Here is a 22,493-nt window from a genome sequence, read left to right on the forward strand (position 1 = left end):
AGACAGTCATTACCTCTACCAGTATCTTGCAGTTCCTATTTCCTCATATAGTTTTGGAGTTTCAAGTCTTACAATCTTGGGTCTGTTTGGAGCTGATTTTACGCCCACTGAGTGAAAGGTGTCAAGTTTCAATATTCTGTGTATAGATATCCAGTTTCCCAAGCAGAGTGTATTAATGAGGCTGTCTTTCCCCTGGTGTGTGCTTTTGGTATCTGTTAAAAATTGTAACATAGGTATGTGGGTTTGTCTTTTTGTTTTCTATTTTATTCCCTCAGCCTGTGTTTCTGCTTTTATGGCAGTACCATACTGTTTTGGCTAATGTGGCTCTGCAGTATGTCTTGAAATCAAGTATCATACTTCTAGTTTTGGATTTTTTTTTTCATCGATTCATTTGTTCTTTGACGATTTCACACATGTATATAATGTATGGTGGTCACTCTCTACATCACACCCTCCATTATTTCATTCCCATCACTACAATGTTCCTTTCTCCTATCCTGCCAGTCTCTTCAATTCATGACTTTTGGTGTTTTGTGAGACATTTTGTTTAAGCAGGGCCTTCTGTGTGAACATTGGGTTGGAATTACCCTTTGGAGCCTGGTGGGGTCACCAGTGAGCACCCAACTGGAGGCAATGGCCCTCCCTCTCCCTGAATCGATCAGTAGCAAGTATGTCCAGGCTGAAGGCTAGGGCCCCAGGGAGTCCCTTGTTCATCCAAACTGGTTTATGAGTCCTTCTTGTGCAGGTCCAGTGTGAGAATTCATAACTGTGTAGATTTAAGGTCACAATGGCTGGGTCTTGCCCTTTTCCCTATCTTCTGTTTCTCACATCTTTTCCTCCTCTTCCAAACATTCCTGAAACTTAGGGGGTAGTTTAGGGATGAGCACTCAACCACCACCTACTCCGAGCAGTATGAGCCTCTGTATTGACTTTACTCAGTACAGTTCCACACTGATGACTTGAGGCTGCTTTGGCTCTTGAGGTCTTTATGCTTCTGCATCATTTTCAAATTGCCTTTTCTAATTCTGTGATGAATGTCACTGGTATTTTGGAGGACTACATTGAAGCCACAGATTGCTTATGGTAATATTGATTCTTTCAACCTAAGAACATGGAATGTTGTTCTGCCTTTCAGCATCTTTAGCTTTCTTCAGGGTTTGGTAATTTTTGTTTCCAAAATCTTTCACTTCAGCATTTTATTCTTAAGATGTGTGCACATATGCAAGAGTGTGTGTGAGTGTGTGTGTGTGTGTGTGTGTGTGTGTGTGTGTGTGTGTGCTGAGGATAGAGTTACTTCTGTGGTTTCTCAGCAAATTCATTGTCAGTATGTAGAAAACCAACTGATTGCCAGCTGAAGTGAGAAAACTTCATTTTAAACTATATGTGTATATACATATGTATTATATGTAATTTTAGATGATTCCTTATGACTTTTTCAAGCACTTTATTATTAAGTTCATTCGTTTATTTTACATCCCAATCACAGTTTCCCTTCCCTCCTCTCCTCCCCACCTCCCCCGCTCCCAGCCATCCACTCCTCCTGTTTCTGTTCAGAAAGGGACAGGCCTCCCATGGGTGCAAAGTTGAGGTAGAACTAAGCTCCTCCCCTTGTATTGAGGTTGGGCAAGGCAACCAACCCAATATGAGGGCTAGGTTCCTGGAAGCCAGCCAAAGTGTTAGGGACAGGCCCTGCTCCCACCACTAGGAGTCCCACAAGTATATCAAGCTACACAACTGTCACACATATGTAGAGGGCCTAGGTCAGTCCCATGCAGGCTCCCTAGCTGTCAGTCCAGAGTCTGTGAGCTCCTATGAGTCCAGGTTAGTTGTTTCTGTGGGTTTCTTTGGGGTGACCTTGACCCCCATGGCTAATACATTACTTCCTCCCTCTCTTCAGTAGGATTCCCTGAGCTCGGCCCAGCACTTGGCTGTGGATCTCTGCATCTGTTTCCATCGGTCACTGGAAGAAGGCTCTTGGATGACAATTAGTCACTAATCTGATTACAGGAGGCCAGTTCAGGCACCCTCTCCACTATTGCCAGGAGTCTCAGCTGGGGTCATCCTTGTAGATTCGTAGCAGTTTGCCTTGCACCAGGTTTCTATCTGACCACAAAATGTGACCCCCCTCATCAAGATATCTTTCATTGCTCTCCCCCTCCATTCACCCCCTCAACATGATCCCTCATGTTCCCATCCTTGCCGGTCCCTAGTCTACCCAGGAGATGTATTCTATGTCCCCTTCCCAGGGAAATCCATGCATCCCTGTCCCTCTTTGGGCCTTCCTTGTTACCTAGTCTCTCTGGGTCTGTGGATTGTAGCATGGTTATCATTTATTTTACAACTAATATCCACTTAAAAGTGAGTACATACTGTGTCTGGGTTACCTCACTCAGGATTTTTTTTTCTAGTTCCATTCATTTGCCTTCAAATTTCCTGATGTCATTGTTTTTAACAGCTGAGTAATTCTCCATTGTGTAAATGTACCATTTTCTTTATCTATTCCTTGGTTGAGGGGCATCTAGGTTGTTTCCAGGTTCTGGATATTACAAATAAAGCTGCTGTGAACATAGTTGAGCAAGTGTCCTTGTGGAATGATTGAGCATCCTTTGGGTATATGCCCAAGAGTGGTATAGCTGGGTCTTGTGGAAGATTAATTCTCAATTTTCTGAGAAACTGCCACACTGACTTCCAAAGTGGCTGTACACGTTTGCACTGTCACCAGCAGTGGAGGAGGGTTCCCCTTGCTCCACATCCTCTCCAGCATGCACTATCACTTGTGGTTTTGAGCTTAACCATTCTGACAGGTGTAAGATGGAATCTGAGTCATTTTGATTTCCCTTTCCCTGATGACTAAGGATGTTGAACAATTCTTCAAGTGTCTCTCAGTCATTTGAGATTCTTCTGTTAAGAATTCTGTTTAGATCTGTAGCCCATTTTTAGTTGGATTATTTGGTTTTTTGATGTCTAGTTTCTTGAGTTCTTTGTATGTCTTGAAGATCAGTCCTCTGTTTTCAGACACTGTTATTTTACCTCCTCCCTCTCCCAATTAACCACATTTCCTTGTTTTTCGCATTTCTCCCTTCAACTCACTTGAGTCCTGTTACTTCCCTCTTTATCACCCCACACACCAGAATTCCTTTTTGCTTTCTTGGCTTCTATGGTTACTTCAAGTTAGAGACTCACATCTGAAGATTTGAAGTAGGATCCACAGATAAATGTAATGTTTGTCTTTCCAGAACTGGAATATCTCACTCAGTGTAATGTTTTCTAGTACCATTGATTCATCTGAAATGTCATGATTTCTTTCTTATTTACAGTTGCATAGTATTCCATAGTATATATGTACCACATTTGCATTAACTAGTTATCCTTTGAAGAACATTTAGGTTGTTTCGATTTCCTAACTATTGTGAATAGAGCAGTAATGAACACAACGGAGCAAATATCTGTGTAGTCGGATGCCAAGTCCTTTGGGCAAGAAGTGGTATGGCTGGGTCATGTGGTAAATTGATTTTTAGCTTTTGGAGGGTTCTCCACACTGATTTCCAGAGTGGCTGGACCAGCTTGCAACCCCACCAACAGTGAATAAGGGAGGAGAGTTCGCTTTTCCCCAGATCCCCCCAATATTTGTTGTCAGTTGTATTGTTGATCTTGGCCATTCTGATTAGGGTAAGATAAATCTTAAATTTGTTTTGATTTGCACTTCTCTAATTGCTAGTGATGACGAGCACTTCTTGAGATATTTCTTAGCCATTTTTATTTCTTCTCGTGAGAACTCTCTGTTCAGATCACAAGGCCATTTTTTGAATGGGTTGTTTGGTTTTTTTGTTTTCTTTATATATTCTGGGTATTAATCCTCTGTCAGATGTGTAGCTGGCAAAGAGTGTCTCCATTCCATAGGCATCCTCTTCACACGGTTGACTGTGTGTGTGTGTGTGTGTGTGTGTGTGTGTGTGTGTGTGTGTGTATGTGTATGTATACCTCAAGGAATAAAGCAGGGAGTGGAAGTTCATGCCTATAATCCCATCATTTAAGAGCAGAGGAGTCAGGACTGAGTTTGAGGCCATCATCTGACTCCTGGCTCCTCCCTACACATCCATCCAACTGTATCTGATGAAGCAGGTATCTCTTTTCATCATGATTAACACATACACAAAAGCATCTGATAACTAAAAGTATAGTAAACATTTCTTAAATGAGACAATGAAATAAAGGAAAAAAGTTTCTGATACTCTTAAACCAAAAAGATTGTTTTAACAGAAACATTGATATAAGGTTCTCATAAATTTATTTCAATAGCAAAAAATAACAGGAAAGTAAGAATCAACGTTTTGGCCTGACTATTCTCTCCATATCACAAACACAGAGGCACTAGGGGGCTGGCGAGGGGCATTTTCCTGGCCTGGCAGTGTTAGCTTCCACTGCAGCCAATGTCTGACCTGACAGGCCACTTCTTCCCGGGGACAGCTCACTTTAAGAGTATTCCAATTATGTTCACAGAGGAACTGTGAAGGGAAAGAGCAAGTGACAGTAGTTTGTGGAATTTCATTTCTTACTATCTTACAGAATTCTGATTTATTTGTGATTTTTAAATTCTACTTCTGAAGCCTTTATTGGATGAAAAGGATCACATACTCTGTATAATGTTAATGTTAAGTTAAATACTGCCTGTGACTCCTGAGGTTACATCATGAGTCCCCGGAGGAATAAAAATGTCCCTGGGCAGGCAGCAGTTCTATTCCTTCATGTTTTACACAGATGAGGGCCCAAAGTGCTAAGTGCATTTTTCAAGCATATTCTGAGACTGTTTAAAGCTCCAATAAATTATGAAAGGCAAATTCATAGACAGTCTGAGAGCGAGAATAGCTATTAAATCTGTGACCCTACAGGCTAGCTCGACCTTGGTATACATAGACCCCGACCACAGAACTGCTCATCTGAGTGCATCCCGACTAGAGAGCTGGTCCTCATGAAGCAGGCACAAGGGCAGTCTCTACGTTCTCGAAGTGAATATGTCTGCACCAGGCTGCCGGTTACCCGCACAGCACCATCACACATCAAAGTCCTCCAGCTGTCCCCAGCTGGCACCTATTTTCACTTTCACTTTCAGCTTCACAGAAAGTTTTATTGCACATTCCATTTCATTCTTGACAATCTGAGCTACCTAAAAATAAAGAAAAGAGGTTAATAAACTCCACCCAACCCCAGTTCACCCACTGAGAAAGGGATGAACCAGACTGGCACTCTGCATCCAGTGGTTTTAAATCCAGAAATGAACCAGGCATGCAGACTGCCCTGCACTGATGAGCAGCTCCGAACTTGGAAACCCTCAGGGCAAGCCTGTAGACTCTTACTAACGTTTCCCCAGACAATCATCTCTGCGTCAGGAACCCCCTTACTCTCATAGACTGAGCATACTTATCTTTTCTCCCTGGATAAATGGATTCAACATTTATCTGGCCAGCCTATGCTAGAGAGGGTCCAAATTCCCTGTGCAGGGTAAAGGACCAGCCCTTCTGACCCCCGCCGTCTCCACTGCCTACAGAATGGACCATGCACAGCAAAAATACCTGAACGACATCCTCTTCTGCCACTTCATATAAAAGCTCATCATGAAGTTGAAGGATAAAGAAGCCTCCTCTCATAGGACAAAACATCCCTTTAAGTTTTCTCTTTGGCAACAATCCTGCCCCTAGAAAAACAGAAAACTATTTTGTTGTTTTGTTCTTAATTCTGAGACTATATTAAACACATAGGTTTTGGGACTGTCAGGAAAAGAACTAGTAGCTGGTGGCTACCTCGCCTCACCATCAGGTGAACTCAAATTCCTAGTAACTTCCTTGAGAAAGAAGGAATAAACAGGACATCAGGAGCTCATCCTAAGACTTCTATAACCTGTTTCTCCTAAGCATCCAGCATTTTCTGTTTCCATGGAAACTCCTTCACCCTTGAGCGGCAGTTCTGGTGGCCTGGGGCCTGAGCACTACTCCAGGGAACAGTCAATTCTTGTCAGGCCATGCTTTAGAAAGGGCTTCCCTGGTGCCTTGCTGTGGTTAGAAATGTCACGTGGCAGAATTTGTGTTTCCCTGATGGACTGTACTCTCTGGACAATTCCAAACCTAGGTCCACATGTGAACTTAGCACATTTGTGAGTACCATGAATTGTAGGTTAGAGTCTGTCTGTTTAATAGCCTGTGGCAATGTTCTGTATTTTTCAGTCAATTTGCAAAAGGTCAATGGCTAGTAAAATGGTGAAGCCACTGTCCTAGGCTTAACTACCTTTTCCTAACTAGCTGGGTCTAATGAAAGACAGTATCCCTCACAGTAACTGCCTCTACCAGTGTGCTCCCACACCAGTCCCTTCTTTCTGTCATACAGATTTCCTACTGACCCTTCAGGCCCAACAACAAGAGTCACCTTCCTCCAACATCTACTTCTGCCATAAAGTCCTTTACCCACCATTGGGTGTCTGCAGCCTGAGTTAGCTCAGAGGCGGCTGGAGAATGAAGACAGCAAAACCTACAGCTGCTTCCACCCAGGACTGCCAAGCTGTTTCTGTGCCAGTCTGGCTGAGATCTACCTGCCACCCAGTGCCCACTTACCACGGGAACAAGCTAGATCAGTGGTTCTCAACCTGTGGGTCATGACCCCTCTGAGGTCAAATGATCCTTTCACAGGGGTCACATATCAGACAGTCTTCATAACGGATGTTTACATTAGGATTCATACAGTAGCAAAATTACAGTATGAAGTGGAAACAAAAATAACTATGGTTGGGGTCTCCACAACACGAGGACCGTATTAAAGAGTGGCAGCGTTAGGAAGGTTGGACCACTGGTCTAGATGCTCTGGTTTTTCTCCTTTCTGACCATAACTTTGTTCTCGCCACTTCCCCTGGTTCCCGGCTTCTGACCCAGAGTGCAGTGAGTTTCTTGTTCCTTGAGTCCTCTGCTTCATTGGGATCACTGTCCCTTGATCTCATGATTTACAGCAGTCACTCAGCATGATGGCACCTTCAGTGACACCCCCACTTGACTGCCACCTAGTCTCAAAGGTGCCTGCTGTGAGTCCTGCTGACACTCTCTGCTGAGGAGTCACACACCTATTTTATTCAGTGACTGTATCTTTCTTAGAACATTTTACCTTTAACCCACAGGCTGTAAGCACCTACTTCTAATCTCTATACTAGTTGCTATAACCTACACAAATCTCTTCTGGAAGCAGCAAATTTCACCCTGAACTGCAGCTATTTATCTTTGCTGCCCAGGGCCAGCAGCTTATCTTGGCCCTGCATGCCCTAAACCTCAACTTTCTCCAAGGACGTTTTCAAACAAGGCTGTGGTCATGATTGAGGTCTCCTTAGCACTGACACGTGGTATTTAAAGTAGAAGTGCAGACATGTGACAGAAGAGGAAAAGCAAAGCTCTGCATAATTATTAGAGGAACAAATAACTTATCCAGGAAATAAAGGACTAGAACCTCTAAGTATCTCAAGAGTGAGAACAGCAACAAAAAAAGCAAAGAGAACAATATTAGCAAAAGACTGTATGTGGTAAGATCACCTCAGAGAGCAATGGGGTCACAGATAGGAACATCAGCAAGGTCCTAACTGTGCTCTTGGGCCACAGAGGATTCCGCATGTGCAAAGTCAGACGGACTTTCCTAACAGCACTCCAAGTGATTTTCCTGGGTTTGCCTTTTTGATCACCTCTCATAAATCAACAGCAAATCGACCAACCATCCTGGGCTAGGGCTCAAATCCCCACATCCTGGGAAACACATCAGCATCCTAACACTTGGAGCTTAGCATTGCAGACTTCACATTGGATGTCCAGAGACACAGGATATGTGACACAAAATGGTACAGAAGCAGGACTCCACCTTTTTGACAAGCCAGGCATTAAAGGGACTTGTAGAAATGCAAAATAAAGCAACTCATGATTAATTTTCTTCTGTCCCAAAAAGATGTACTTCTATGAAAACATGTTACTTAGGTTAAAATATAAATAATGTGTTACTATTTTTAAGATCAATTTGGGGGTATGTGTACAGGTGTCTGAGGAGGTCAGAGGTGAACCTCCTGATGTGGGTGTCGGGAACCAAACTAAAGTCGTCCACAAGAGCAGTATGCACGCTTAACCTTTGAGACATCTCTTCAGCTCCCTCTTTTTAGAAAGGTTTATTCTTTTTTTTTTTTTTTTTTTTTTTTTTTTTTTGGTTTTTCGAGACAGGGTTTCTCTGTGTAGCTTTGCGCCTTTCCTGGATCTCGCTCTGTAGACCAGGCTGGCCTCGAACTCACAGAGATCAGCCTGCCTCTGCCTCCCGAGTGCTGGGATTAAAGGCCACCACCGCCCAGCAGAAAGGTTTATTCTTAATTATATTATTGTCTTAAAAAATGTTAAATCAGGGTTGGGGATTTAGCTCAGTGGTAGAGCGCTTGCCTAGCAAGTGCAAGGCCCTGGGTTTGGTTCTCAGCTCCGGAAAAAAAAAATGTTAAAGCAAGCTTGAAAATTATCTAATTTCCAATTGGTAATTAGAGAGTATATAATCTATTTAAATAACAGTTCCTTGATATCATTAATAATTTCTAAGAGTATAAAGGTATCCAGTACCAAAATATTTGAAGATTCTTAGAAATAATATATAAAATACTCCCTCCTGACACCCACTTTTCGGATGCAATCCTTTTCACCATGTCAGATGCAGCAAGGGCCTTGCTGACAGACAAACCTGTTCGGCCATTCTGGAGCATGCTTTCCCGATGACCATGGGATTTGAAGGCTGAATGGAAGGACTCTAGTTGCTTCTGAATGTTAACTGTGGCTGTTTTGACTATATCAGCAGCTGATCCTTGAACTGTTGTGTTGATGGCCTGACGTTCAGCCTAAAAAAAACAATTACAGGCGCTTAATGATATGTGTCAACATGGTCTCACATTTGGCCTCAGTATCCACAGATCAGTGGGTCTAGAAGCAGCCAGAAGTCTAGACTGAGATGTGACCTAGGACATCAACAGGTAGGCCTCATCCTACAAATAACAAGCCTCAGCCTTCCCTTCTGGGCCATCCTCATGAGACTAGACTGAGCATTAGGTTGGATTCTTTTGGTTTAAAAATAAATCTTCAGTGTTCGGTTAGGATCCCCTAGCTGGACTGCACTTAGAAAGCTTCCAATAGCTCAAATTTAGTTTATTCTACAACAGCTAAAGCTCTGAGGTATGTTTACAAACTTCACTCTAAATGAAAGAAATCTAAAGATTTCTTCCTAAAAATACTCTTAATGTTAAACAGACATAAGATATTCTTTGTAGTGCCCGTTGGGCATTCCCATACCAATGGCTCCCTAGTCCCACACAAAATTTAGCCAGCAGGTCTGAAGCCCTCTAACAGGAACCAAAGGTTTTCACGGGGGGGGGGGGGGGGGGGGGGAGGGGGGGGCAGAAGATACTCATTAGATGCCAGAGAAAACGTCGATCCTATATGCCCAAGTATTAAATTAGAACTTCCCTGAAACCATTGCTGCCAAGATCATCCTAACAGTCAACTGTAGGACAGGAAGGGAGGGAGCCCAGTTTAATATCCAGGTGCAATCTGCTCATAAATACTAGTTCTGGTGCCCCCCAAATGGCTCGTAAAATGGCAAGAGTCTCTTTTAAGGAAGGCAGTCGATGTAATTGGAGAGTTCCTGTGAGGATGCTATACCAGCTTCTAAAGTATATTCAACATCTGCTGAAGAGACAAACTGTTGATAGGCTACAGTGAACTCTAAAGAGTAACTGGATTTCAGAGTGTCACCTATTCTGCCTCTTTGAGACCATACCTCTCTGTGTAGTAGGTTGTATAACAGTCATTGCTGCCTTCCTCAGTCATTATACATAGGAGTTTATTTTCTTGACTAAAAGCAACTTAAAGGAAGAATGAGTTTATGTGGCCTATAGTTCCAGGCTACCATTTATCACTAGGGTGAGCCAAGGCAGGAACTCAAAGCATGTCAACATTAGAGAGAGAATAAACATATGCATCTTTTTTGTTTGCTTCCATCCTGCTTTCTTCTGTCTTATAAGTTCATGACCCCCTCTGCCTGGGGAATGGTGACACCCTCAGTGGGCTGGGTCTTCCTACATCAATTAACAATCAAGACAATCTCTACAGCCATGACCACAGACCAACCCTGTAGCAGGAATCTTAAAAGTTCTTATTAATAAAATCAAACCCGAGGTCAGTTATTGGGGTCCATGCTGGTAGATCAGAGAGACAGAACAAGCCACAGGTATCTCATCTTGCTGGATCCTCAGCTGGTCTTGTCTCCTCAGACTGGAGGCTTCTGTGTCCTCATCCCAAATGGGTCTCAGCTGAATTACTGCTCAAAAGCCTGAATGCTTAACCAGCCAAAACCTTAACCAGCCAAATACCTCTAGTTTCTGGTCCTCACGCCTTATATATCTTTCAGTTTTCTACCACCACTCCCTGGGATTAAAGGCTGGCTTTCTGGGATTAAAGGCGTGTCACCATGCTTGGCTATTTCCAATGTGGCCTTGAACTCACAGAGATCCAGAGGGATTTCTATCTCTGGAATGCTAGGATTAAAGGTGTGAGTGACACCATTTTCTAGCCTTTGTATCTAGTGGCTGTCTGTTCTCTGACCCCAGATAAATTTATTAGAGTACACAATACCACCACACAACCCACTCTGGGCAATTTTTAAAAAGAGGAAACCAAGTTAAATAGTCCTGGCATTCGAAGTCACTCTTTCTCTTGGAGTAATCAACAGGTTCCATAAGCAGCAGCCAGGAGGTTGTGGACAGCTGACAAGATATTCTAATAGGCTTGAGGGGCTTGGGGAAGCAGATCTGGGACCAGGAATCAACTAGTAGAAGGAGGCCTGGTAAACCATCCGGGGGCAGCAGAAAATCAACTCTCTCCCTCTCTCTCCATATATATGTATGTATGTATGTGTGTATATACACAGACACATATATACATGAATGAGGCTGGGCAGTGAAGCTGTGACAAAAGCCACCTGTCATTTAAGGCCCCAACACACATCAGTGCCCTGACAGCTCTGGATGCCAGAGAGAGGAGCTAGACAGTAGACACTGCCATGCAAAATCATGGAGAGATGACAGAACGAAATTCATTGAAAGTGGAGAAGATGCAGATGACTGCAATACTTTCATGACTCCCAACAATCTAAAAGCAATTGAATAATCATTTAAGCAAATATCTTCCAAGACCTATAGCATTAAGTTAAAGCGTCCCTGTTCACTACTCTGGATAGCCTAACACCCTCTAATAAAAAAGTAAAATGAATAAGTAGAACTAAAAGGGGACCCGTGGTTAACGACCGGCTAACCTGGAGACAGTTAGCAAACTGCCACATGAGAATGCAGGGACCGAAAGGCCATGGAGTCTTTGCTGAGCTTGGTGGTGCAAGTCTGTGGTCCCAACTATCCAGGAGACTGAGGTAGGAGCATCCCAACCTCAAGGCCTTCCTGGGCTACAGCATGAATTCAAGGCCAGCCTGGGCAACTTGGGTGCTCTCTCAAAGAGTTGGGGGAGGGCAGGAGGACAAACAGGAATGGCAATGGGAATATAATTCAGCATTGGAGTGCCTACCCACTATGACTGATGCCCCAAAGTTCAACCCCAGCACTGGAAAAAAAAGTGTTTATTTACCACCTGTCCCCAAAGCTAATAAATACTTCTCATGCTTAAGTGTTAAGTGGTCAGATGTTTATATTAACTTCCCCAAACAGAGCCCTCACTCTAAAAGTCCTTTATAAAATCAATGGCAACTGTGTTGAAAACTAAATGTCAAAACTCAGAGAAATTTCTACATACATGTGCTTTGTGATAAGGATTGTTGTCTTTGATTCCTGGCAAATATCTACGTCTTCCCAAAATGGTCTGAACAAAGCCATCTCTTCTACAGTTCTTCACTGTGTCCCTCATGAAATGATTAATCCCTACAAAGAAAATACAGAAACAATTACAACCAAAGTCCACCCTCTGTGTCGTTCGCTGTTTCAATATGACAAAATCCCGCCCTGCCTCCTGGCTTTCCTTCATTCTGTTCCGACTGCTCAGAGCCCTCGCTCTTATCTGTCACAGTGTCATCGCTGGAACATCTGTGTCCATCTGCGTTCTAACCCCTGAAGGGCCTTATTTGCAGGTGTCCTGAAAGTGGGGTTCCCTCGCTCCTTCCTTCTCTCTTACTCCTGCTTCTTAAATTTTAACGCCAAGTTTGGGGGTTCACAGTCATCTAGAACACCCCAAACCCACACACAGGCTTGCAGAAAGCAGGCGGCATCTGAATCACCTCCCTGGGTCACCTCTGAAGGCATGCTCTGAGTCTAATATAGCAATGTCATCGCTTTTACTCCTTTTGAACAAAGACCTCGATCTTTGCAAGCATTAAAGCAATTTTTACTCAGATTTGAGGGGGAAAATAAAAATCCAGAAACACAAGTGTGGTTAAAAAGAGAGAGAGAGAGAGATCCCTAGAGTAAGTATCTCAATCCAACAATAGGTCCTGCTGAGCATGAACTGCCTGCTGTGACCAGATCCCCTGAGGGGTCCTTTGCTCTGCCTTGTGGGCTCATCAGAGGGTCAATACTACTTCCAGATGCCTCCACATCAAGGACAGGGATGATCCACAGACTAGAGTTGATACTTCACTCGGAAGATCTGAGAAGGTAAGAAATAAACACAGTCTACGTCCTAATGGCTGCTCTCTCCCAAGTATGTTGAAAGGAACTTAAGCTCTGTGAGATGAATTAAGTCTCCCATTCAGTGCTATTTCTACAAGGCCCATGACTGCTTCAAATATGATGAGTTATCTGCAAAGCATGGTAATTATGACTTTACAATAGCTATCTTCAGGACACACTGGGTATCTGAAAAGTGAGGCTACGAGAGGTTCAGGTCAGGGCCAAGGTTAGAACTGTCCCTTTCATCCCGGCCTCTGCCTTTCTCCCCACAGTGCTTTTGATACATGGCCAGTGGCTTTCTGAGTAGTATGACTTCAGTCTTGCAGAGAGAAAAACAAAGCAATACAAAGCTCTCATCAGCACAGGCTTTTGTCAGGAACCACCAACAGGTCTCTTTTCTTCTCTTTTCTCCTCTTTTCTCTCTCTCTCTCCTCTCCTCTCCTTTCTTCTTCTCTCATACATTACATCCCGACCACAGTTGCCCCTCCCTCCTCTCCTCTCAATCCCTCTCCCTCACCTCCCGATCTTCTGTGTCTGAGCTGAAGTACAGAATATGACTACATACATTTGAGTCCACAGAAGTATGTATATGAAAGCAGTGACTTTAATTGTGTGTAAATTATAGTTGAATAAGCTTTTAAAGAAGAGGTAATTTAAGGAACCCAAACTGCTCTATAACAGTCCCTCAGCATTTCTAACACAGTTAATAATTGTAATGAATAATGACAATAAGCTGCATGTTACTTGCCCTCAATAATTCCTGATAAAAATTTCTGATTAACAGAGATTTTAATACATTTCTGTAATATTAAGTTAATTAAGGTAGTGGACAGCCACAAGATCCTTAGGTTAGACTTCTTACCTGTATATCTGGACTTGAAAGAGTCAATGTAGCAAGCAGCATCATTTTCTGTAATGCCCATCTGCTCTCCTAAGGATTTCGCTCCCATCCCGTATATGATTCCATAGCAAATCTGAAAGGGAGGTGTCACACTCAGTGAGTATAAAGTGTAAGTACACAAGAGTGTTCACTAGGATTGACACCCTGGTAAACGTTTTTACTTCATAGTGAACCAAAGACATGATTAGATCAGCTTTGGTGGGTTGGATCCGCAGAAGCTGGTAGTCAGCAAACATCTGTTCTGCCTCTAAGCATTACTTTGTATGTGTGGGTGAAGACACTAGCGAATTTGAATGCGGGAAGGAAGCAGTCAAAATAGGAAGTCTGCTTTCTGTTTGTTCTTTATCCATCAGCCATTAGAGCAGGCTCATTCCTCAGAGGATCTCAGGGGTGTCTGCAAAGGAAGTGCCTAGAAGTCTTTGAAGAAAGTTTGGCAAATGCACCTCTCCTTGCCCATCGATAAGAACAAACAGTTTGAGAATAGGAGAGACTTCACTGCAAAGAAATATCTACAACTCACAGCTGCCTAAAGTTTCACATTCTACAAATGCAAAATCCATCTGGGGTAACTATAAACCTAAGTAGCTTTTGGATGTGGTGGAGGGAAATGAACTACCTAGGTTAGTAAGTCCTGCCTGAAGTCATGCATGATCATGCCATAGCCACCTGACCTCTTTGTAGCCAAACATTTTCATCTAGAAATAAAAACAGTGTTTGGATCATGACTTGGGGGTGTTTAGAAAATTGACACAAAGCAAGCTCCATATGAATGGCAAATAAAATATTAAAAGATAACTTGCATTAAATGCTTACCAGAATTCTAAAAGCTTTTAATGTGACACACTAAAGGGACCCTATCCTCCTTTCTTAAATATTTTGTGGGGTTTTTGGCTTTGTTTGGGGATAGAATCTCACTATGTAGTTCTGGCTGGCCTGACTTACTCTGCAGACCAGACTGACCTTGAACTCAAAGGACAACATCACCACCACCATGCCTGCCTCTGCCCTGGGCTGTGAAAGTATGTGTAACCACACCTGGCCAAGAGCTTTTTACTCGAAACCTCCATTTGTTCTTCCTTTGGCCTCCAACACTATTTTGTGTGATTCCTAACGTACTCTGCTTGTCTGCTTCAGTTTGTATTACTTAGTGCAGTCTGAGATCTCAGCAAGACTCAGCAAGGGATTGGATCACTGTTCTAGCATGTTCACTGTTGAATGAGGCAAGCACTGATGAATACAGTCACCATCCTGAATGATTGTGGATTCGGAAGTCCAACATTCTGACATTCCATACTTCTCCAGACTCAACCACTTAACACTGAGTGTAAACAAATCTCAAACTCTGTGTCTGTTCCCTGCTCCATACATAGATATAACTAATGCCCATCTCAAGAGCTGACTATGGGGCTTAACTACAGGAACATTTCACCTATTTTAGTAAGTAAAGCTTTGATCCTTGCTAACTGCAGATTCAGGAGAGGAAGAGCAGCGCGAGATTTTTAAACAGTAGGGAACAGGGATTGGTGCTAAACTGCACTGGTGAGAGGAAGCAGTTCACATCAGCATGCCAGCTACATCCAGGAAGAAAGTGAACCTACTACAGCAGGTCACTGGAAAATGGCAACTGGTTGCCCACAGGGTGTGTGGTTAAGAAGGGCTGGTGTTAATCTAGCCAGGAAATGTGAATGTGGCCTCTGGCTCCTCTGTGCCTGACAGTGACCCTGCAAAGTGCAAGAACAGCTGCTGAACAGCTCAAGGCTCTCTTACTTATTACAATCCAATTCTATTTTCTTTCTTTTTTTTTTTTTTTAAAGATTTATTTATTTATTACGTATACAGTGTTCTGTCTGCACACACCCCTGCAGGCCAGAAGAGGGCACCAGATCTCACTACAGATGGTTGTGAGCCACCATGTGGTTGCTGGGAATTGAACTCAGGACCTTTGGAAGAACAAGCAGTGCTCTTAACCTCTGAGCCATCTCTCCAGCCCCCAATTCTATTTTCAAAAGCATTAAACTACCTTTGCTATAATGCACTTTGGCTAGATGCTATAAGAAGATAGAAAAACGAGAATATGGACCTTCCTGTCAAGATATTTGCTGAGTAGAGATTTAAACACATATTCTTCCTCGTGTACAGTGACTGCCTCTACCATCCCTCTCACTTGCAGGTAAACACCCACTGTACCAGACACCATGACTAGCCACACTCTAGACTTGAACACACAGGGCTTTCTTGACACTACGTGGCCCACAGGCCTAGGTGGATCTGGTTTGTTCTACTCCGTCAGGAGGCAAAACCTACAATGAATAAATACCACAGACAGACTAGCCTCCAATGACTGTGACTTGAAAGATCCAGACAGAAGTCATTCCTCAAATGAAATTCATGGATAACTTAAGATGTTGTGATCACTGAGTTGTTTTCATTCTGATAAAGCGTGTCCACTAAGTTCACCTGCTTCGCCTGTTGCCTCAGCTCCTCCCCAACAGAGTCAGGCTCGATCATCTTCCACTCTGCCGCAATGCTCCTGAAAACATCGGCTCCAGTGTTCAAGACTTGAATGAGGCGACAGTCACGTGATAGGTGGGCCAGGATCCTCAGTTCAAGCTGAGAGTAATCGGCAGCCAAAATTAAACCACCTGAAAAGCACATCTACTTTAAACAGCTGGCACAGCTCCACAGACCCCTCAGTAAGATGACAGAAACAGTTTAATAAGGTCATGTGTTCAAAAGTTAAAGCCTTACTTCAAATAAGATACAGTTCATTTCTGTGCATTATCATGTTTTTAAGTTTTCATTTGCATGCAGAATCTATCAAGCTGGTATCTGTCTCTTGACAGTAGGGTACCTTCCTCAGTGTTCCCACAGTACCCAGCACACAGTCCACAACAGTTCTCTCATGCTTCTCCTGCTCCTTAGGGATAGGAGACTTACAGTTCCCTCTGTTCTACAGGAAAACCCTATATACAATAGGTTTACAGAAAACATTTCATAGACTATACCCTTAAGAAATGGCTGCTGAATAAATAATCAATGGACAAATTGGTATTCAGTAAGTGTATGTTAAGTGTGCTTTGGTTCAACAATAACAAAGATAGATATTCAATAAAAAAATCAAGTTACTAAGGGAGTAAGACTAGTTTCTTATGGATTACAAATAACTTGATAAGAAGTGCAAGACAAAAAACAAAATATGATCAAAGTTCAAAAACATACTCTAACTGCTAGCACAAAGGACAAGTAGCTATAAATCAATAACTGACTTTATATTATAAAAAGCATAGCTATAGCCGGGCAGTGGTGGCGCACGCCTTTAATCCCAGCACTCGGGAGGCAGAGCCAGGCGGATCTCTGTGAGTTCGAGGCCAGCCTGGGCTACCAAGTGAGTCCCAGGAAAGGCGCAAAGCTACACAGAGAAACCCTGTCTCGAAAAATAAAAAAAAGCATAGCTATAAAACAATAACAGACTTTATATTATAAAAAAATATAGCTATAAACCAATAACAGACTTTATAAGTAAGTTCACTAAAATAATAAAGACAGAAGAATCTCAAATATAATAAGAATGCTGAATTTCACTCATAATAAGAGGAATAGAAATTAAACCTATAGCAAGAAATAAATTTTCCTCACTTAAAATGGTAGCATCCAGAAGTTTGTACAACACATTCAGGCAAGTGTGCAAGAGACACTAGGATGCTCTTCCTGGGAAGCTAAAGGGCAGCCTTCTGCCCACAAGGCAGAATCAGAGACTCAAAATTAAGCTGTTTGTAGTCTGTGATTCAGCAAACAAACTCATAGGTCATGGTGCAAACTGAGCACACACGGGTTAAACTGGTCATAGCTCCATCTCTTGTTTTGTTTTGAGACAAGGACTCACTATGTAACTATGGTTGGCCTAGAACTCACAGATCTGTCTGCCTCTGTTGGGACTAAAGGTGTGGCTACCACATCCATCTACTCCCATTTCTTTACTGATAAGCACAGTCTTTAATATAAAAATGTTAGCTGAAAAGTCCAAACATAGAAGTATATACAGAATGATAATTTTTAGATAAAAGTCAAAAGATTACAGAGCCAAAGGTATGCATATTTGCAGAAGGAATATTAGCAAATACATACTAGTTCTTTTGTGAAATAACTGTTTTAGAAGTTAAAGAGCAGGCGATGAAGAACTGTCACTGAGAAGGGAGGTAAAGAGGTAAGCAGCTGTGAAGCTTCTGAATGCTAGCATTTCCAGAAAACCCTGCAGGATGGGGTGTTCCCTCTGATCTCAGGAGACTGATACTAGAGCTGGGCCTGTCCGACAGCTAGACTGGTAAGAACTTAGGAAGGACATGCATAGAATGAGCACAGGAAGCCATTTACAGCTAATGTAGGTTACAAACATGTCTATCCTTCTTAAAAAAAAAAAATAAATCTGTTGTGTCCATGGAGATGCAAGTAATTTTTTAAAAGGTGTTTTTAGTACTGAATTTGTGAAGGCAATATGAAGGCCAAGACTTGACTTTACAAACTCCATCTTAGGGAAAGGCCACCATCTTAGGCCATCTGGTGACCAGGGGCTGAGCTCAGTTCCAGAAGAACCTCAGGAATGTGCCGTGACAATGAAATCTGAACAGATACCCTAGAAGCAGCCAATTAAGAAACAGGGCAGTAAAATTGAACAAGATCCAGATGCTCCTGCAGACATCCTGTTGGCAGTTTACAGCCCTTGCTGATAAACAGACATCCTGTCAGCAGGTTGTGGTTTTGCACCCAAAGTTTAACCAATAGTTTCAAAAAAATCACCTTGCCCCCATATCCCTTTATCCAATCCCAAAATGCCAAGGCATGTAACTCCTGGCTTGTGGTTTTTTCCTTTAAAAACTCTCCCATCCAAGCCCACCACCACATTTCCCTCCATCCACTGCATTGGAGCATAGGGTGGCGGTCCAGGTTCAAACATGACAATAAAAAGACCCTTGTGTGCTTGAATCGGAAACCAGCTCCTTGGTGGTCTCTGGGAGGTTTCACGACATGGGTACAATTCAGTTGCCAGAAGTTAAAAAAAAAAAATGTTTGAAACAATTTCAGCATGTGGGTCTGCTTTAAGTGTATATTTTATGAACTCTAAACAAATATCAAGCACTCAGAGACTTCTGCTTGGATTCCTCTGGAGACAAGTGTCTCTATGTGACCAGAGAGACCTGGGGAGCCTCCTCATGGGAGCCTCCCAGACCAATGTGCTCACCATACTCTCCTGCCACACCACACACTTACTTTTAGCAAAGGCCTTCTGTGCTCTGCAGGATGTAGTGAGAACTTTCATATACTGTAACTTGGGAAATTTACAATGTGGCTACTAGGAAACTTCAGATTCTGAGCAAGCTCCACACTACATTCCTATTGTGCAGCACATCTTTGAAATCCAGCATGCTCTTTCCTCTGCGCCTAAAGGAGACAGTGAGGCCTGTGGAACTCTCACTCTTCCCTGGGTTAGACTGAACTTCTCATGCTGATTGTTGTCAGGAAAGTTAGCTCACCAGACTGTGAGCTCATCATGGAAGGGAAGTTCTAATAGAACTTAATCTCACTTACCAGGACTACCCACTGGCAAAAGATAAAGAGAAAATTGGCACAGCAATCATGGGGCAATTAAGAGTTAGGTTACAACCTCCAGGTGTTTTTGATGACAAACAGATATGACTTAGGGCTGCAGCTGTCCTGGCAGCTACTCACACAACAGGAAGCAAGCAGACATGAATAGCATCGAGAAATACAGGGACAAACAAGTGCTAAACAGGGACCCAAAACTCTGCTCTTCCTGGTCCATGGAGGAAAGCAGAGAAAGAGAATTCTCTAACCACAGAACCCCATAGAGAAGCAAAGGCAAAGAGGCAGACAGATTCAATGACATTCTGCAGAAGTTTCCAAACAGTATCAGCACACAGCAGCTGCTGAGGTATGCCAGCATCTAGTGCAAGAAAGATGGAGGGCATAATGCACACTTCTGAATCCTACTCCTAATTCAGGACTTCTTAGTGCCTTTTAAAACACAAGGAGCTCACCTCACCTGGGAAAGGCACAAAGGCATGGCGCATGCTCACTGAAAATGGCAGTCCTCTATCTGAGGCCTTCTCTTCCATCAGTGTCCCAGCCCCAGGGTGCAGGCCATACAACTTCTTATTCTGTCCTCTGCAGTACAAATAAAATCATCAGCTAGAACATGACGAATCTCAGATACATAGAAGGTCTGATTTCCAATAAAAATAGTATTTCCATCTAAGAAACCTAAAATGACCTAACCTGAAACCGACTTAAAAGTTGAAGATATTAGACCTCTCTTAGCAAACGTTCAGTAAAACATGAAGGCCCTTCTGTAATTACCTTCCACAAACTGCTTCTCAGATAATCCACCCCAACCCCCATTTAACTCCACAAATCTCTAACCAGACCTAAGGTAAACTATCTAGCTGCTCCCTCTTATCAAGTGTATACGGGGGCAGGGGTGTTGCTGGCATGGCTAGCCTCTGACTTCCATATCTGTCTTAAGGAGTAGCTTGCAGCAGATCTACCACATTTTGCCATTGACCAGCCTCATCACAGAATTTGAAAAGGATAATGTCTAGAGCCAAATGGTATGTCTAGACTATAAACGTATATGTGCTGCATTGTTTTAGACAACAGGGTCTTTTCGAGCCATTGCGCTCACTCACGAAAGGATAGTATCAGTACAGAAATAAAGTCTACCTGGCCACTGGAAGCAGGCTTTTGCCTGGAGCTTGAGAAGGTGGGCTTTCCCTTACTAGGGTTGGCATTTTAATCTCAAAATCTCTTGGCACATTCTGGATATTAGGTTCTGTGAAGGTTATCCGTCCTAAAATCAAGAAGAAAAAGGTTAGAAAAATAAACCTAACAATCAACCAATTGACAGTTTTTGTAGCTCAGAATGATCTTTCTTAAATTCAGCTGGGGGCTGGCAGGATGGTTCGGTGGGCAAGAGCACTTGCTTCCCAGCCTGACAACCCAAGGTAAACTCAGGAACCCACACAGTAGGAGACAACTGACTCCCACAAATGTGACATGAAACACATGCATGCATAATGCACGCACACACTAAATAAATGTAATAAAAAGATTTTTTAAATGCGCTTGATAATGCTAAAGTGGCTTATATTTAGAATTTTAACATATTCATCTGATTAACAGCGGTAAAATGAACACAAGGTCATTCTGAATGGACTCAGCTACAATATCATGTTCTTCACTGAGCTAGTTCTCTAGAAACGATGAGGTGACAGGAGGCACCCTGGGACCACAGAAGGAAGGCCAAGGCAGCATGACACAGGGAGCAGACACAAACCTCAGGGGACACGGCTGCCTGGCAGCTGGGATGGGGGCACAAGACAGAACACCTGGAACAGAGCAGCTGGACACTGACAAGGACAGCTGGGACCAAGAGGGAGATCTCCTCCAGTGAGGGGCCGCCACAGAGCGCCAGTTCACCTCACCTCAACACTGTTAGTCAAGAGTCAACACTGGTGATGGGATGGCCAAACACCCTAACTGTCATCCTAGAAACCCCATCCAATGACTGAGGGATCTGGATGCAGAGATCCACAGCTACGCCCCGGGTGGAGCTCTGGGAGTCCAATTGGTGAGAAAGAGGAGGGTTTATATGATCGAGAATTGTTGAGACCAAGGTTGGATAAAGCACAGGGACAAATAGCCAAAGGAATGGAAACACATGAACTATGAACCAATAGCTGAGGGGCCCCCAACTGGATCAGGCCCTCTGAATAGGTGAGACAGTCGATTGGCTTGATCTGTTTGGGAAGCATCCAGGCAGTGGGACCGGGTCCTGTGCTCATTGCATGAGTTGGCTGTTTGGAACCTGGGGCTTATGCAGGGACGCTTGGTTCAGCCTGGGAGGAGGGGACTGGACCTACCTGGACTGAGTCTACCAGGTTGATCGCAGTCCTTGGGGGAGGCTTTGCCCTGGAGGAGGTGGGAATGGGGGGTGGGCTGGGGGGAAGGGGAGGGGGCTGGGAGTGGAGAGAACAAGGGAATCCGTGGCCGATATGTAGAACTAAATTATATTGTAAAATAAAATTAAATTAAAAAAAAAAAAGAAAAGAGTCAACAACCGCACTGACAGGGCTGGAAGCTAGAACCATATACATGATCAGTTTTCTACTAGGTAGAAACTATTTTAAAGTAGTTTCTATAAAGCATTATATTTCTTATAAGACCTTTACTCCATGTTATTTTACATTTTTTGAATCTATTTGAAGCATATGAACTTTTTTTTCAAAACAACACTCTGAGGAATTGTTCTCGAAATTCTTGCTTTATGATAATTCTTCATGGCAACTGGCTCTCTAGGAATCACTACATATAACTTCACCTTCCAACGAATCAAATATTTTAAATGGCTTGGACATTATTTTCCTAAATATAATCCTCACTTGAGATCTTTATTATTTAGCTTATAGCAAAAAGTATTTAATGCATAGCAGCTTTAACATAATTTTCATTAAATGGCTCATGCCAAGTTACCAAGGAACATACAGCTGAAGGAGGCAATCTTCCCTTCTCAGCACACACTCTCCCCACACACTCCTCAGCACACTCTTCCCACACACTCCTCAGCACACTTCTCCCCACACACTCCTCAGCACACTCTCTCCCCACACACTCCTCAGCACACTCTTCCCACACACTCCTCAGCACACTTCTCCCCACACACTCCTCAGCACACTCTCTCCCCACACACTCCTCAGCACACACTCCTCAGCACACTCTCCCCACACACTCCTCAGCACACTCTCTCCCCACACACTCCTCAGCACACTCTCTCCCCACACACTCCTCAGCACACTCTCTCCCCACACACTC

The 22,493-nt window shown here is 43.2% G+C and overlaps 1 protein-coding gene across 1 annotated transcript in view; it reads right to left on the reverse strand.

Moving 5' to 3' along the window:
- Positions 1–4,271: 4,271 nt before the first annotated feature.
- Polq (DNA polymerase theta) overlaps positions 4,272–22,493 on the reverse strand; it is an 81,251-nt gene continuing 63,029 nt past the window's right edge. The window contains exons 23-30 of the mRNA XM_028894992.2: positions 20,346–20,472; positions 19,669–19,790; positions 16,068–16,252; positions 13,572–13,683; positions 11,841–11,965; positions 8,731–8,884; positions 5,571–5,692; positions 4,272–5,164 (exon numbers count right to left, since the gene is read on the reverse strand). Of these exons, the coding sequence (XP_028750825.1) occupies positions 5,051–5,164; positions 5,571–5,692; positions 8,731–8,884; positions 11,841–11,965; positions 13,572–13,683; positions 16,068–16,252; positions 19,669–19,790; positions 20,346–20,472 (1,061 nt within the window). The 3' untranslated portion in view covers positions 4,272–5,050. The remainder of the gene's footprint in view (positions 5,165–5,570; positions 5,693–8,730; positions 8,885–11,840; positions 11,966–13,571; positions 13,684–16,067; positions 16,253–19,668; positions 19,791–20,345; positions 20,473–22,493) is intronic.

Source organism: Peromyscus leucopus, chromosome 12 (assembly GCF_004664715.2).
Source record: "Peromyscus leucopus breed LL Stock chromosome 12, UCI_PerLeu_2.1, whole genome shotgun sequence".
Lineage (NCBI taxonomy): Eukaryota > Metazoa > Chordata > Mammalia > Rodentia > Cricetidae > Peromyscus > Peromyscus leucopus.